Source organism: Tachysurus fulvidraco, chromosome 4 (assembly GCF_022655615.1).
Source record: "Tachysurus fulvidraco isolate hzauxx_2018 chromosome 4, HZAU_PFXX_2.0, whole genome shotgun sequence".
NCBI lineage: Eukaryota > Metazoa > Chordata > Actinopteri > Siluriformes > Bagridae > Tachysurus > Tachysurus fulvidraco.
In genome coordinates, this window is record NC_062521.1 from 24,627,938 (window position 1) to 24,642,870 (window position 14,933).

Below are 14,933 nucleotides of genomic sequence, written 5' to 3' on the forward strand. Positions count from 1 at the left end.
AATTATATATTTTTAAATATATGATATAAATAAATATTTATATTTTTAAGTATCTTCAACTTTTTGATCCAGAGAGTACAAGCCGATTCCAGATGTTCATCATAAACAGACGCCATATGCGGTCGAGTCTGATTCCTAAATGAGTCGTGTCTCAAACGCCTTGTATTCTACTAAATAGTCTTGCTAACAGTACGTCACCTTTTATAGGCGCATGCGCACTATTTAGTGAGGCGGTGCTGTATTTGGGACACAGCCGTGGAGAAATCTAGGGAAAGACTAGTGGAACAAGATGGCTGATGTGGGACCAGAAGAGAGTTTTATCTTCTTTGTAACAAAATAACGGAGGACACAAGCATCCGGAAATACTGTGGAATTGATCTTTTATTCCGTAGTCGTGTAGTTAAATGTGTTTTTTCTTTGTAAGTGGTATTTTTCCTTACAAAAACCTGAGTGAAAAAAACTTTTTTGGACATTTTCTTCATTTTTGCGGATTTCTGATTAAATAGTAAAAGAAGGATATTTTGTAATATTTTATAACAAATCGAGTGACTTAACAAGGCTGTGTTGAAAGGTATATAGCATACTTTGTTAAAAAAAGAAAAGAAATGAGTTCTAGTCGAAACCGTTGTCAAGCAGCCAGAACTCCGAACAACGCGCATGCGCAGAAACAGCAGCCGGTTGAAGGGCTCGAGATGGAGAGGATGGAGCCGCAGGGAGAAGTGGGGCTCGGGGTCCCCGAAGATCAGCCTTCTCCATCATCTAACTCCAGCTCCAGACAGGCGTGGAGCAGGGACAACCCGGGATTCGAGCCTGAAGAGGGTATGGAGGCGAACTGGAGCCCTGGACGGAGATCCTTATCTGACACTTCGAGCAGCGGCAGCAGCGGACTGGGGAATTTCCCCAGCGGGAGCAACGCGCGCCTCCACCGTGGACTTTACCCGACTCCATCCGCTGATGGACTTCATCACCAGCCGCCAAGCTGGGCAGTGAAGATCCTGGAGAAAATCAGACGTAATGTTTTGCCTTCTGAACTATTCACCATCATACTAACTTTTCAGCTTCATTACACAGTGCACTATTTAACAAGGGTATACTTTAAAAGTTTCCAGACTTTGAGAAATATGGAAATTCTGACCAATCAAAAAATACGAGGTGTTCTGTTGTCACATCTGGTATTGAAATACATCTAAAAAATGATTACAAATAGACATCTTAGACAGGATAAGTTAAAATCCGGCATTTTTCCTACTCAAACGCATCTCTGGTGGCCTCTTCTTCTTCTTCTTCTTCTTCATCATCATCATCATCATCATCATCTGAAGCACTTTATACTGTTCAGGTGCAGGTCAGGAACCCACCTTGGATGGGGCGCCGTCCGTCACAGGGCACCGTTCAGACACACGTTCGTATCTACATTCAATTCACCGCAGCCAGGCCAAATTTTAATCCCAAATGTGGATGTGGAATAAAGTTCCAATCCTTGCAACTGGGAAGTTTGGAATAGTCTGAAATCCTTATAATAAACAGAGTGAGAACCGTGATTCGGTGCACCCATAATATCCCAAAATGCACTGCAGGCAGTTAGTGTACAAATAAACAAACTACATACACACAGAGTACCCAAATACTTATACTGTAATCATTTGTAGGAAGTAAGGCACCCTCCTAGACACCATGTTACCTTGTAATGTGATCACATTACATCGCTCAATACTCATTACTCAATATTGTAGTCGACTAATACTGCGGTTCGATGTTTGCTCAATGATTTCAGTTCTGTGGGGCACACGTCACCTGGAGGAGAGGGACAGCAGCAGAGAGATGTACCTGAAGAATGTTCTTAGAGAGATGATCACCTACATGCTTTTTCTCATCACCTTATGCATATGTAAGTGAAACACACTGATATTTAATAAACAATTTCTACCATTATATGAAAGATTTACTACTGCCACAATAACAAGTATTTTCCAAAATGTATTAATGTTTTAAAGCTCATTAGATATCCAACTGATGCTTTTTGTCACTTTTAGCATAAAATAAAAACGACTTTTATCGAGTATTTTGCACTTTTAAATAGATATGCGCATAGGTGTACAGATGTACAAATCATATACATAAACGGATGTAAACTAGTGTAAGTGATGAATTTACAGTTATAAGTAATTAAATAAATTAATGCATTCCTTACAGTATACCAAGGCTTAATAAGGCAATGTTAATAGAAGCAAATCTTCCAGACGGTGCAATAATTATAGGTTAAGTTAAAATTAGGATAACTCACATGAACGTGTGCTGTTCTAGAAAAACAATAAACAACACGTCGATGAGATGTTGCCCAGTGCAAAGAATTAACTGTTACAACCCCACAAATTGATTATTTAACAATAGCACCATTGCTAGTAACAAGTATCTAAATCTTCATATATACCACAGCAATTTGTTAACACTAACAATTTTTTAATAATTAAAAAAATGACACTGTACATCATTCTAGGTTTTAGCAATTTGTAGTTCCATTTCGTTCTACATTAGTTTCTGATATCATGTACAAAACATCATAGCAGTTCTGGACCGTATAGTAGTCATTTCCTCATCAGCCTCGCATTATTTTTGTCTGTATTACGTTATGGAAGTTTTTTAAACTGTGCCATGTTTGTATGGTGATGAGCGCACATAAGCACTATCCTGTCTGCAGAAGACTGGAACTATTACAGAGCAGCTGGATGACTTACAGTTGCATTTTTTTCCAGTTAATTACCTGCAATCAGACACATAATATGAGGATTTGAGCAGCCAGAGTTGGTAATAAGGATACCATATGGTCCTGTTTTTTGCCCATGGGTCCAAAAATCTGGCTTCAGCTTTTTATTTTTTTTTATGCAATTTACTGGCAGAACCATTTCAGCACACGAGGCTGGCTTTGAGGGAGCAAAAAACGGAAAGAAACAAAATACTCCCAAAGTCTGCTTAGAACAAAAGCAAGTCTGTAAAGAGAAATTGCACATTTTATGCCATTCCAGTGCTCTCTCTCTCTCTCTCTCTCTCTCTCTCTCTCTCTCTCTCTCTCTCTCTCTCTCTCTCTCTCTCTCTCTCTGTGTGTATATATACATATATATACATATATGTATATATATATATATATATATATATATATATATACATATATATATACATATATGTATATATATGTATATATATATATATATAAAAGATGCAAAAGACAAGTTTCAAGGAAGTTCTGTTTAAATCTGTTAAACCTGTTTCATCTTTTGTCTGAACGTGTTTCAGTAACATACGGGATGGTGAGCACTAACATGTACTACTACACCAAAGTCATGTCTCAGCTCTTCCTGGACACGCCACTGCCAAGCGGCGAGACCACCACCTTCAGGAGCCTGTCCACCATGGAGGACTTCTGGAAAGTAAAGACCTTTGTATTGCATTTCAGTGAATCAACTTTGTGCACGTTCTTAATAATTTTTTTTTAAACCTGCTTTAAGCATGTGATCACTAAACAAAAGTAAGCGCTTCATTTCAGTACACAGAGGGGCCGTTCCTAAACGGGATGTACTGGGAAGTGTGGTACAACAACAAGAGCCTTCCGGAGAACCAGAGCCTCATCTATTATGAGAACCTGCTGTTGGGAGTCCCGCGCCTGCGTCAGGTCAAAGTTCTCAACGAGTCTTGTCCTGTTCACGAGGAGCTGAAGGACGAAGTGTACGACTGCTACGGAGTTTACGCAGCCGCCTACGAGGACAAGAAATCGTTTGGACTGAAAAATGGCACTGCGTAAGGCAAAAAAAAAAAATCTTTTTACTGAAACACACAATGCGTTTAGAATGAAGTGATGTGTATAATACAGTATTTTGGTTATAATACGTTATACTTTTTAGCAGATACATTATCGGCATTTGTCATTTTAATAAACATTTACCAATAGCAAGATTTTAAGGAGTATAGATCCCTATCGATGGGTTAATGATAATTAAAAGTGGCAAAATTTTACAGGATACATCTCAATTAGCTCCATAGCTCTCTGTGTGTTGAATCGTCTGTGTTTTGTGTCTGTCTTTACTCGCTGCTACTGGACATTTTAAAAGTATTACCTAACTTTTACCTCGGTCTTTGCACAGAACTTGCTTGTGTCTGCACTACCTACTCTGTTTTTAACTTACGTGGGTCGACATTTCGAGTTCACTGTCTATTGCTTATAGTTTAGCTGCTGAGGGTTAGTTGGGGGTGGGGGGGGGTGTTGTTATAATATTGTTGTTCTGAATGTTGCTACTGGATGCTTGAATTTCCTTTGGGATTAAGTAAGTGTCTGTCTGTCTGTCTTTCTGTCTGTCTGTCTGTCTGTGGTCTGTCGGTCGGTCGGTCGAATCAGTATATTGTGTACACAAATAAGGTTATTGGTAAGAACCCAGTCTCAAACATCGGGACTATGATGACTCAAAGTGTAGCTGGTGTAAAGACTATTTCACGCCTCTATGAAACAATAAGTATGATCTGATTTCCTGTGTGTGTCTCAGGTGGGTGTACTCTGAGGAAATCAGCCTCGGGGAAAGCAGCTACTCGGGTGAGGTGGGCACATATCGAGGAGGAGGTTTCTATCAGGATCTGTCTCGCACCAGGGACGAGTCCGACAGACAGCTGCAGGAGCTGAAGGCCAACCTGTGGCTGGATCGAGGCACCAGAGCCGTGTTCCTCGACTTTTCCGTTTACAACGGCAACATCAACCTCTTCTGCATCATCAGGTACACACAGACCCACAGGAGAGCAGGTGAAAGTTGACTCGGGATTCGGTAAATCTAAGCAATCATCGATCAAAGGAAAATAGCTACTGGTAATTGAGAAAATAAAACAGTTTAATGCAAAAAATACTTCTAATTAATTTACAACAAAATAACTGCTGACCATAATGACATATTACATTGTTTAAAATGTTATCTTACAATTTTTGTTATAAATATCTAATCTAACAGGTCTAACAGGCATACATTTTTGCTGTTCAGTGTTCTAAACCGAGATTTAAGATGATGTTCATAGCAACCATGGCAAAGTAAAACACCTGAACCTGAGAAACCTTGTGTCACCGTGAACATGATATCCAGTGATATCTCAGTCAAGTGCATTGTGACTGTGTTGTTCTATCTTTTATCATGATATGCTAGTAACCTGGAAAAATAACGCTAAAAACGCTAGGCAGTTTGTTTAAGGCAGCTAAAAGTGAACAGCAACATGTAATGCATACCCATAGAATCAGCTAGAGAATAATTTATTTTATATACAGATTGCTGGTGGAGTTTCCAGCCACAGGGGGCGCTGTGACTTCATGGCAGTTCCAGACTGTGCGCTTAATGCGCTATGTGTCCAGCTGGGACCACTTTGTGGGGCTGTGCGAGGTCATCTTCTGCTTCTTCGTTCTGTATTACCTGGTGGAGGAGGTGCTGGAGATCCGCCTGCACCGCCTGCGCTACTTCAAAAGCTTGTGGAACTGCCTGGATGTGCTCATAGTAACGGTACTGGCAAATACGCTTGATTTCCGTGCAGGTTTTTTTTTTTTTTTTTTTTGTGGAAAACTACATGAATTAGTGAAAATTGCAAACACAAGATTCTTCTTTTCAACTCCCACTAGTGAATAATCATATCTAATTTCTTTTACGATAGCCATACTTTCCTGCACGTTGACATGGGTTTTGTCTGAATGCGTGTTGTGGTGATGACACACGATGTATCTCGGCTCAGATCTGCTGTGGTAATTTTATGCAAGGTCCTATGAATAGCACAGAGTTTGCTTGTTTTTGTGAAATCCTAGAGGGAGTGATAGAATTCTTGTTTTAGTAGATATAACCTGGAGAAAGGGTGAAGCTGGGGTGGATTAGTGGGGGGAAAATGGCTTTTCAAAATGTACACACTATAAAATGAATAACATTTTTACTGGTCTAAGATAGTTTTCGCAGTGTAACTATCCTATTTTATTTTCTATATGTGATTAAACATTAATAATTCAGCTGTAATATAGATTTGGTATAACTTTGTATCTTTCAAGGCAGAAAAGCAGTAGAATTTGTTCTGGTTGTGGGACTTGACTGGATTCCATCACAGTTTAAGGTGGACGTCACATCGCTTACCGGTCAATGTCCCAAAAATAGCCATGTTAATATTAGTTGCTTTGCAAGGTTGGAAAATTGGCAGTTAAATATTTGCTATTCCTAAGATTCATTTTCTAGCAAGACAAAATCTTATTCTTATTCACCAAAACTTTGTCCTCTATGTTTGGTTTTCTCACATGCCTCTGAATTTGCAACCTGCACGGTAAGGAGGTAAAACAAGCTCGTGACATCACTGCATGTTCCTGAAATGATAACTATAATCTCCAATGTGACCAGAGCTTTTAAAAGGGGACACAATCTGTCACTTCCCGTAAGCTTGCATGCAGAATTACACACATGCTCGAGAAAGCCCAACGTTGCATCATAATTCTGCAAATTCGTCATGTAATCTTTCTGAATATCTCTCATAGCTAAGCGTGCCTGCCATCATCATGAACATCTACAGGACCTCAGCAGTCAACAGCAGGCTGAAGTTCCTGCTGGAGAACCACAACACGTATCCGAACTTCGGTCCTCTCGCTCGGCTGCAGGTCCAATTCAACAATCTGGCCGCCATCATCGTCTTTCTCGCCTGGGTCAAAGTGAGCCTCTTATCTGTGGATCTGTTCACTGTTTATGTGCTGTACACTTCGGCTGGATGAAGAATAAAACCCTTTGCTCTTTCTGCAGCTATTTAAGTTTGTCAATTTTAATAAGACCATGAGCCAGCTGTCCAGCACTGTGTCCCGGTGTGCTAAAGACCTGCTGGGATTTGCCATCATGTTCTTCATCGTGTTTCTGGCATACGCACAGCTGGCATACCTAGTGTTCGGGACACAACTCAACGACTTCAGTACCTTCCAAGCCTGCATGTGAGTCCAGGAGAACCTTACTCTGATGTCTGTCTGATTCTTTAAGCATTTACTCTCATCCAGAGTGTTTTATTCCTCTTATACCACAGCAATTTCCTAGTGATTACTCCAGGATAAATTTCATCCATTTATATTTGCATTTATTGTTGTGGAAGGTCCATGTTCTGTAAAGTTTCCTCTTATAGCAGTTGTAAACAGTCATTCCTTTATCTGCTAGTTATTTCTCTCTCAAATTAGTCAGCTAAATCCATTCAGTCAACATCATCTGATCAATCAGAGTCAGACCTTCCCAGACCTTTGTGTCTCCGATAGACGTAGTTAGTTAGTAAGCTTTATTTAATCAGGATAAAATTCTCTTTTACAGGAGTGACCTGGCCAAGAAGGCAGCAAAAGGCACAACAAAAAAGAAGACAAAACAAAACAAAAACTTAAAGCTATAATCTGTTATAATACTACTTCTTCTTCTTCTTTTTTCGTCTTCTTACTTATATTGTTCTAATAATTATAATCCAGAAAGTTTATAAAGGTTATATAACGAATGTCGTCTTCTTTGCTAAAAGCTGCTGAAGTCATTCACCACTAAAAAGAAAACGAGTTTGCAAACTCAATCATGCTTATTGTTTCTCACCATCTTCCCTGTGCAGATTCACACAGTTCCGGATCATTCTAGGAGACTTCGACTTCTCAGAGATCGAAGAGTCCGACAAAGTCCTGGGGCCGATTTACTTCACCACCTTTGTTTTCTTCATGTACATGATTCTGTTGGTAAGTAAACAACAACAACAACAAATCAGATGACTACTGGACATCAAAATCTAGTGCTAGATTACTGAGGGTTTTTTTAACGCTGCAATCTGCCAGGTTTTAAAATAACCAAAATGGGATCAAATCAGGAAATTCATTAGTCTATATTTTAGTGTATATTTCCCTTAATGAAATAGAGACCAACCTTGCCTTAATCTAACACTACATCTAGCAACATTTTTAAAAAATAATGGCAACATGAAATTCTTGCATCCAGGAAGATCTCTGGAGGTATTAAGTAGATGTAAACAAATTTGGTTAATTATGACCAAAATAAGATCCATTCCAGATTTAGACCCCCAGTGCTCTTATAGTAAGCTACACCTTTTTGGGGAAAGTGATCCACTAGATTTTGGAGCATGGCTGTGGGGATTTGTGATCATTCATCTACAAGAGCATTAGTGAGATCAATCACTGATGCCAGGTGAGGAGGTTTGGGGCGCAGTCAGTGTTGTAGTTCATCCCAAAGCTGTTCCACTGGGGTCGAGGTCAGGGATCTGTGCAGATTTTGTCTTCATGGACAGGAACATTGTCATGCTGGAACCGTTTTGGGCCTCCTAGTTCAGCACAATAAAGCATTCTATACAGATACAGTGGGCTTCAAACTTTGTATTAACAGTTTGGGAAAGGATCACATTGGTGGTGAACACACACGTACCTTTGGCCATAAGGTGCATAAATATTACAGTAATTCAAAAATTATTATTTTTTTTGTTAATTACAGAACATGTTTTTAGCCATCATCAATGACACTTACTCAGAGGTGAAGGCTGACATGGCACAGCAACGATCTGAAATGGAGATTACTGACCTCATTAAAAAGGTACGTAAGTCATGTGATCAAATGTCTTTTTATACCTGGCATACATTGTTTAAAATAATGACTAAGTAGCTGAAAATCTAAAGAAATGCAAATGGAGAAAAGTGTAGACTTCGGTGTGCTTCCTCAGGGCTACCACAAGGCCATGGTGAAACTGAGGCTGAGGAAGACTGCGGTGGATGACATATCCGATAGCCTTCGTCAGGCAGGAGGGAAACTCAACTTCGACGAGCTCCGGCAGGACTTGCGAGGGTGAACATAACTTTGCCTGACATATAATTTTAAGGACGAAGAAGTCACAAGGTTGGTGTGTTTGTGCTGAGTGAACATGTGCTGGTGTGTTCGCAGAAAGGGACACTCGGACGCCGAGATCGAAGCCATTTTTGCCAAATACGATCTGGATGGAGACCAAGAGCTCACCGAGCACGAACACCAGCAGATGAGGGATGACCTGGAGAAAGAGAGAGTGAGTACATGGAAAGTTAATGGGACTGATCTATGAATTCATTTGTAAATAGGAGCTGACATTTTCATAAGAACAGTTATATTGTTGAGACTAACTAAGTTCAGTCCTATAACATATCAAGAGATGGTCTATATTTTGGAATAAGACTCACCATGTAAATCGTGACAGCAATTTATTACAGCAATTTATTTCCATGCATAAGAAATTCAGCACAAATCTATGAAAGCATCTACAAACATCTTTAGTGAAAGGTTGAAGGATGAGGCTCATGGTTTTGCAAGAAGGATTGGATGTCAGTAGGAATTTAGAGTATTTAGTTCTGTTAAATCCTTAGTTATTCTATTAGTATTTTGTAAAACAAAAAAACGCTAATGCTAAGCGTTAGTTTACCTTCCAAAGAGCTGATTGACTGTGTTTGGGGGGGGTCTGCTTTAAATTGAACTGTTGACTTACGAAAAGTCACACACACACACACACACACACACACACACACACACACACACACACACACACACACACACACATCTGTACAGATGCTCAGTGTCTCTCACCCACACGCCAGGAGGACTTGGATTTGGAGCGCAGTTCGCTGCCCAGGCCTCTGAGCGGGCGGAGCTTTTCCCGTGGCCAGGATGACTCGGAGGAGGATGACGACGAGGACAGTGGACACAGTTCTCGTCGCCGTGGCAGCAGCTCTGGTGGTGTGTCCTACGAGGAGTTTCAAGTGTAAGCTTCTCCTTCATGTCGGGTCTAGTAACAAATGTTCAGAACAAACAGAATATGTTAATCATATTAAATGTTGAATATGAGAATGTGCTGACTCAAGGAGAAAGAATCAATAAATTCAATTAGATTGACTGAAATAAGCCAAATATGAAATTTTGTAATGTATCAAAAAAGAGTTGGATGTGTAGTGAGGTGTGTGGTTTGTTCTCAGCGTGGTGCGGAGGGTGGACCGTATGGAACACTCCATTGGTAGTATCGTGTCCAAGATCGATGCGGTCATTGTGAAGCTGGAGGCCATGGAACGAGCCAAGCTGAAGAGGAGAGAGGTCCTTAGCAGACTGCTGGATGGTATCATGGAGGTGAGGCCTTCACGCTAAAGACACAAAGACATGAAAGTTAATATAGTGACGTGATATACGGCTAAGTACGGTGACCCATACCCATACTCATTCGTTTCATACACATACCAATTTGTTCTCTGCATTTAACCCATCTGAAGTGCACACACACAGCAGTGAACACACACACCGTGAACACACACCCGGAGCAGTGGGCAGCCATTTATGCTGCGGCGCCCGGGGAGCAGTTGGGGGGTTCAGTGCCTTGCTCAAGGGCACCTCAGTCGTGGCCGGCCCGAAACTCGAACCCACAACCTTAGGATTACGAGTCAGACTCTCTCACCATTAGGCCACGACTTGCCCCACATGTCATATATATGACAACTTTCCAGAGTACATGATCACAACTCCGGGTTTATGAAAGAAACAGTTTGAGGTGTGTGGCCCAGGCGGATGGCTCCAGAAAGCTAAAGGGGTGTGGCCGAGGTGGATGGCTCCAGAAAGCTAAAGGGGTGTGGCCGAGGTGGATGGCTCCAGAAAGCTAAAGGGGTGTGGCCGAGGTGGATGGCTCCAGAAAGCTAAAGGTGTGTGGCCGAGGTGGATGGCTCCAGAAAGCTAAAGGGGTGTGGCCGAGGTGGATGGCTCCAGAAAGCTAAAGGGGGCTCAGAAAGCTAAAGGTGTGTGGCCGAGGTGGATGGCTCCAGAAAGCTAAAGGGGTGTGGCCGAGGTGGATGGCTCCAGAAAGCTAAAGGGGTGTGGCCGAGGTGGATGGCTCCAGAAAGCTAAAGGGGTGTGGCCGAGGTGGATGGCTCCAGAAAGCTAAAGGGGTGTGGCCGAGGTGGATGGCTCCAGAAAGCTAAAGGGGTGTGGCCGAGGTGGATGGCTCCAGAAAGCTAAAGGGGTGTGGCCGAGGTGGATGGCTCCAGAAAGCTAAAGGGGTGTGGCCGAAGTGGATGAGATATTTTGATGAGATTTCCCTGATTAATTTTTATTAGATTTTTTGTTTAGAATTTTTGCTTTTTATATCCAGATTTCTTTACATTCACTACTATTTATTCTCTCTCTCTCTCTCTCTCTCTCTCTCTCTCTCTCTCTCTCTCTCAGGATGAAAGGATGGGAAGGGATACAGAGGTCCACAGGGAGCAGATGGAGCGCCTGGTGCGAGACGAGCTTGAGCGCTGGGAGTCAGACGACGCCATCTCTCAGGTCAGCCATCAACACGCTACTCCGGTCGGTGCAGGAGCGCCGCCCCGCCCACGCAGCACTCGCCCCTCCTCCTCACTGTCCACCGATGGTCCAGACACCGGAAGCAATGGAGCTGGACAAGTCTAAGACCTCTCCACCAGCTCCTGTTGCCTTATGTACTCAAGCACTAAATGATCACCTTATGTCCGTATCACAGTACACTAGCTATATAATCGATTATTAAGCTGGAGTGTATTCTGATCATTAATCAAGGTACATTGGCACAGTCTTTAATCAGCTTTACTCCATGTACTAAGCAAAATAGGGCTAGGTTTATGCATAAAAATCATTTTTGGTTTGTATATATTTAAATAAGTAATTTACTTCTTATTTTAATGAGGTCATTGTACAATGAAGGCATCATGTGTGAGACGATTTAATAACACGCTTCTATCCTGCCACAGACAGAATGTAAATTACATGTAAATTGATATTCCAGTGTTACTTTCTTAAACAGAAAGTCGGTAATCAGTAATGTTCGGTATTTCCTTTTATTTCTTTATCTTCAGTGATTACTTTGTTTACAAAACGTCACTAGTATTTAGCTCAGTTAAAAAAAATCCTACTTTCACCAAGAATAAGAATCACATATACTCTACATGGACAGAACGAAAGTCTGCCATTAAAATAAAACTGACTTTTAGGTCAAATTAATAGGAATTTTCATTCAGATTATTATTATTATTATTATTATTATTATTATTATTATTATTTCTGAATGAAAACAACTCGGACGCAGAAACAGATTAAATGGCTTTCTATTCACTACATATCCTCACTACATAGGGATTAAAGTAATGACATTGTAGTGCACTATAGCATTTAAAATGCCAGTAAGTGCCTGAAATATTTATTTTATATGTATATTTGATCAGCTGATTATACAAATATACAAAAAAATCCATGTCAGAAATGAAATACTTTTTTCCAAATCCTTTTCTCACACAAAGTTAATTTATTCAAAACATTTAGAAAACATAGGTGGGCACGGTGGCTTAGTGGTTAGCACGTTCTCCTCACACCTCCAGGGTCAGGGTTCGATTCCCGCCTCGTGTGTGTGGAGTTTGCATGTTCTCCTCGTGCCTTGGGGGTTTCCTCCGGGTACTCCGGTTTCACCCCCTGGTCCAAAGACATGCATGGTAGGTTGATTGGCATCTCTGGAAAATTGTCCGTAGTGTGTGAGTGTGTGTGTGAGTGAATGAGAGAGTGTGTGTGCCCTGTGATGGGTTGGCACTCTGTCCAGGGTGTATCCTGCCTCGATGCCCGATGACGCCTGAGATATGCACAGGCTCCCCGTGATCCGAGAAGTTCGGATAAGTGGTAGAAAATGAATGAATGAATTTAGAAAACATCATATATAGGTTCAATATCAAACATTTAAGCAGACATTTTTTGAAGGCATCATACAATAAAAAAGTCCCTCTTTTAATCATTAATTTTTTTTTTTATACAGACTCAGTATTTTGTATTTAATAAAGTATTTAGTACTTTATTTTGTAATAAAAACACAAGCATTTTGGTTATTAAAAGAGGTTTTAGTCACACATTTGTAGTTGCTTTTAGCTAATAGAGTTGCTCGAGCATCATGCTTTGTCACGTAAACCTATACCAGGTGATGTATTCCTTATTAATGTCACTTTTAAAAATGTTTTTTATTTTATTTTATACCTGTTGTAACTTTTAAACAAACTTCGATTCGGAGTGCATCTGCTTTCATGGGAAGCTTATCGTGTGCTTGTTTGACTCGTATAGCTGAAGATTGCAAAGCTTTTCGCTGATATTAGTTTTGCCTCACCACAGAAGACATGATGTCAGTATCGAGATGACGAGATCCTCAGAACTGTATCATCGGTACTATTATTATAATACTGCACTCCTATTGTTCTATTTTCATACAAACCTTTTTTTTTTATCGTTACCCAGATCTCGTATGAGTGTCAATACTTTTGGCAAACTGCATATTTTTTTGATACACCTTTTCTCCACACTGCTTTTGGATATATATATATATTTTTTTTTTTTGTATATTATATTCAATTATTAAGGCTGATATTCAGTATGATTCAGTATGGCGCTGTATCTTTCCGTTTGTCGACGTCTGTAGGTGTAACGTGAGCTCGTTCCAGTGAGAGCAGAACTTCTATCAGCAAACAGCTCTGGAGACTTGGCTCTGTATTTCTGAATGTTTTAATCAGTATTACTGTTTTAATATTTGGATCGTTTGAGAATAAAATATTTGCACATTTTCACAGTGCTGGGTGTTTTTCTGAGTGTGTTACACTGAATCATGACACCCGAGAGTGAGATATTGAGACTGAAGTCGACAGAATCCGGGTGAGATAATAAATCAGGAAGGTGAGGTAGACGAGCAGGCGAGGCAGAAGCCAGTCTAATAATAGCAATAGTCCACCAAGCTGCCACTTCTGGGCCCTTGAACAAGTCCTTTATCTCTCAATTGCTCAGTTGTGTAAACGAGATAAATGTAATTCGCTTTGGAAAAGGGCATAATAAATGTACATGAGATACACAGTTAGAAGAAGAAGGCTTTATTTGTCACATATATTACAGCACAGAGAAATGATTTTCTTTTTTTTTTCCATTTCAATTTATATTTAAGGCATTTGGCAGACACCTTTATCCAGATCGGCTTACAGGGGTGAATGCGTTGATACTGGTTTACTAGGTCAAGAATATCATCAGTCTAAAAAAGAAGAAGAGAACACAGACGAGTTTCTATTTTCTTTTTAGTTTTAGTACCTCAGGAAGAGGTAGGTCTCAGCTTGTTCAGAAGCTGGGGTTAGAGAGCAGGGTCCGACATGATACAGTGTCCCTGTAACAAAAAGACCCAGCTTTTTGGACCTGGAGCTTGAACCTATTGACCTTCTGAGCAGAAACTCAGGAGTCACCACAGCGGATCATAAATCCAAGTTTAGACTGTTTTTACATCAAACACCATCCCTGATGTAAACCGTAAGCTTTTTCTTTCATTTTCTGGGCTTGGAAATTAGTCCTGGGCAGCAGTGGCATGAGAGCACAGGATCTGATCTGCTGGGCCACCAGGGAACCAAGCAAGAAGAAGTTACTAGTCGTCTTTTCCGTAGATTAACCAAAAACAAACGATCAACACCAGGAAAGAATTGACAGCTTAAAAAAAATGAGATTTCCAGCTTTAGTGCTATTTAGGCTGACATTAGTTCATCTTAGTACCAACCATTATGGTGAATGAGCTGGTAGCTTATCTGAAACGGTTGATCCTGTAACTGAGAGCAAGCATCATGGAAGCTCATGTCCATCAGCAGAGCTCTGTTTATGTTTTAATGACTGGATTCAGAATGTAACGCCTACAGCCGTGACTGGGATATCCAGTCATTCTCACGTCTATATTCTTACGCAAGTGACAAACAAAAGAGAGAAAGAAAAGAACTAACGAGTATAAAATGCATTCGTATTTGTCAAGGCAGAGCACCAAAACACCACAGCTTCCATCTCAGGACATGTTTCTTTGCCACTTTTTTAACCGTCAGCATTACTGTTTTACTTTTTTGCCTCATAGATGGGGCAAGTCGT

General features: G+C 40.6%; 1 protein-coding gene across 3 annotated transcripts; it reads left to right on the top strand.

Annotated features, from left to right (window-relative positions):
- The first annotated feature begins 245 nt into the window (after positions 1–245).
- Positions 246–13,612, top strand: pkd2 (polycystic kidney disease 2). 3 transcript variants are annotated; one of them, XM_027146023.2, is made up of 15 exons: positions 247–1,011; positions 1,775–1,888; positions 3,292–3,425; positions 3,542–3,792; positions 4,533–4,757; positions 5,294–5,522; positions 6,527–6,697; positions 6,786–6,967; positions 7,612–7,732; positions 8,496–8,594; positions 8,722–8,843; positions 8,940–9,057; positions 9,620–9,783; positions 9,995–10,142; positions 11,226–13,612. In XM_027146023.2, exons 1-15 carry the CDS (start codon positions 606–608, stop codon positions 11,451–11,453), a joined length of 2,712 nt encoding a protein of 903 aa, XP_027001824.1. In that variant the 5' UTR covers positions 247–605; the 3' UTR covers positions 11,454–13,612. The 3 variants fall into 3 exon arrangements, 2 of the variants coding, with proteins under 2 accessions (XP_027001824.1, XP_027001825.1); XM_027146024.2 differs by having other exon boundaries at positions 9,623–9,783; XR_007140446.1 differs by lacking the exon at positions 11,226–13,612 and having other exon boundaries at positions 246–1,011; positions 9,591–9,783; positions 9,995–10,137.
- The last annotated feature ends 1,321 nt before the right edge of the window (positions 13,613–14,933 follow it).

Bases quoted from the DNA above. Each gene is read 5' to 3' on its own strand.
- pkd2 (XM_027146023.2), top strand. From the start codon at position 606: ATGAGTTCTAGTCGAAACCGTTGTCAAGCAGCCAGAACTCCGAACAAC. The intron at 4,758-5,293 runs GTACACACAGAC...TTTTATATACAG, and splicing joins AACCTCTTCTGCATCATCAG to ATTGCTGGTGGAGTTTCCAG. The intron at 6,968-7,611 runs GTGAGTCCAGGA...TTCCCTGTGCAG, and splicing joins AGTACCTTCCAAGCCTGCAT to ATTCACACAGTTCCGGATCA.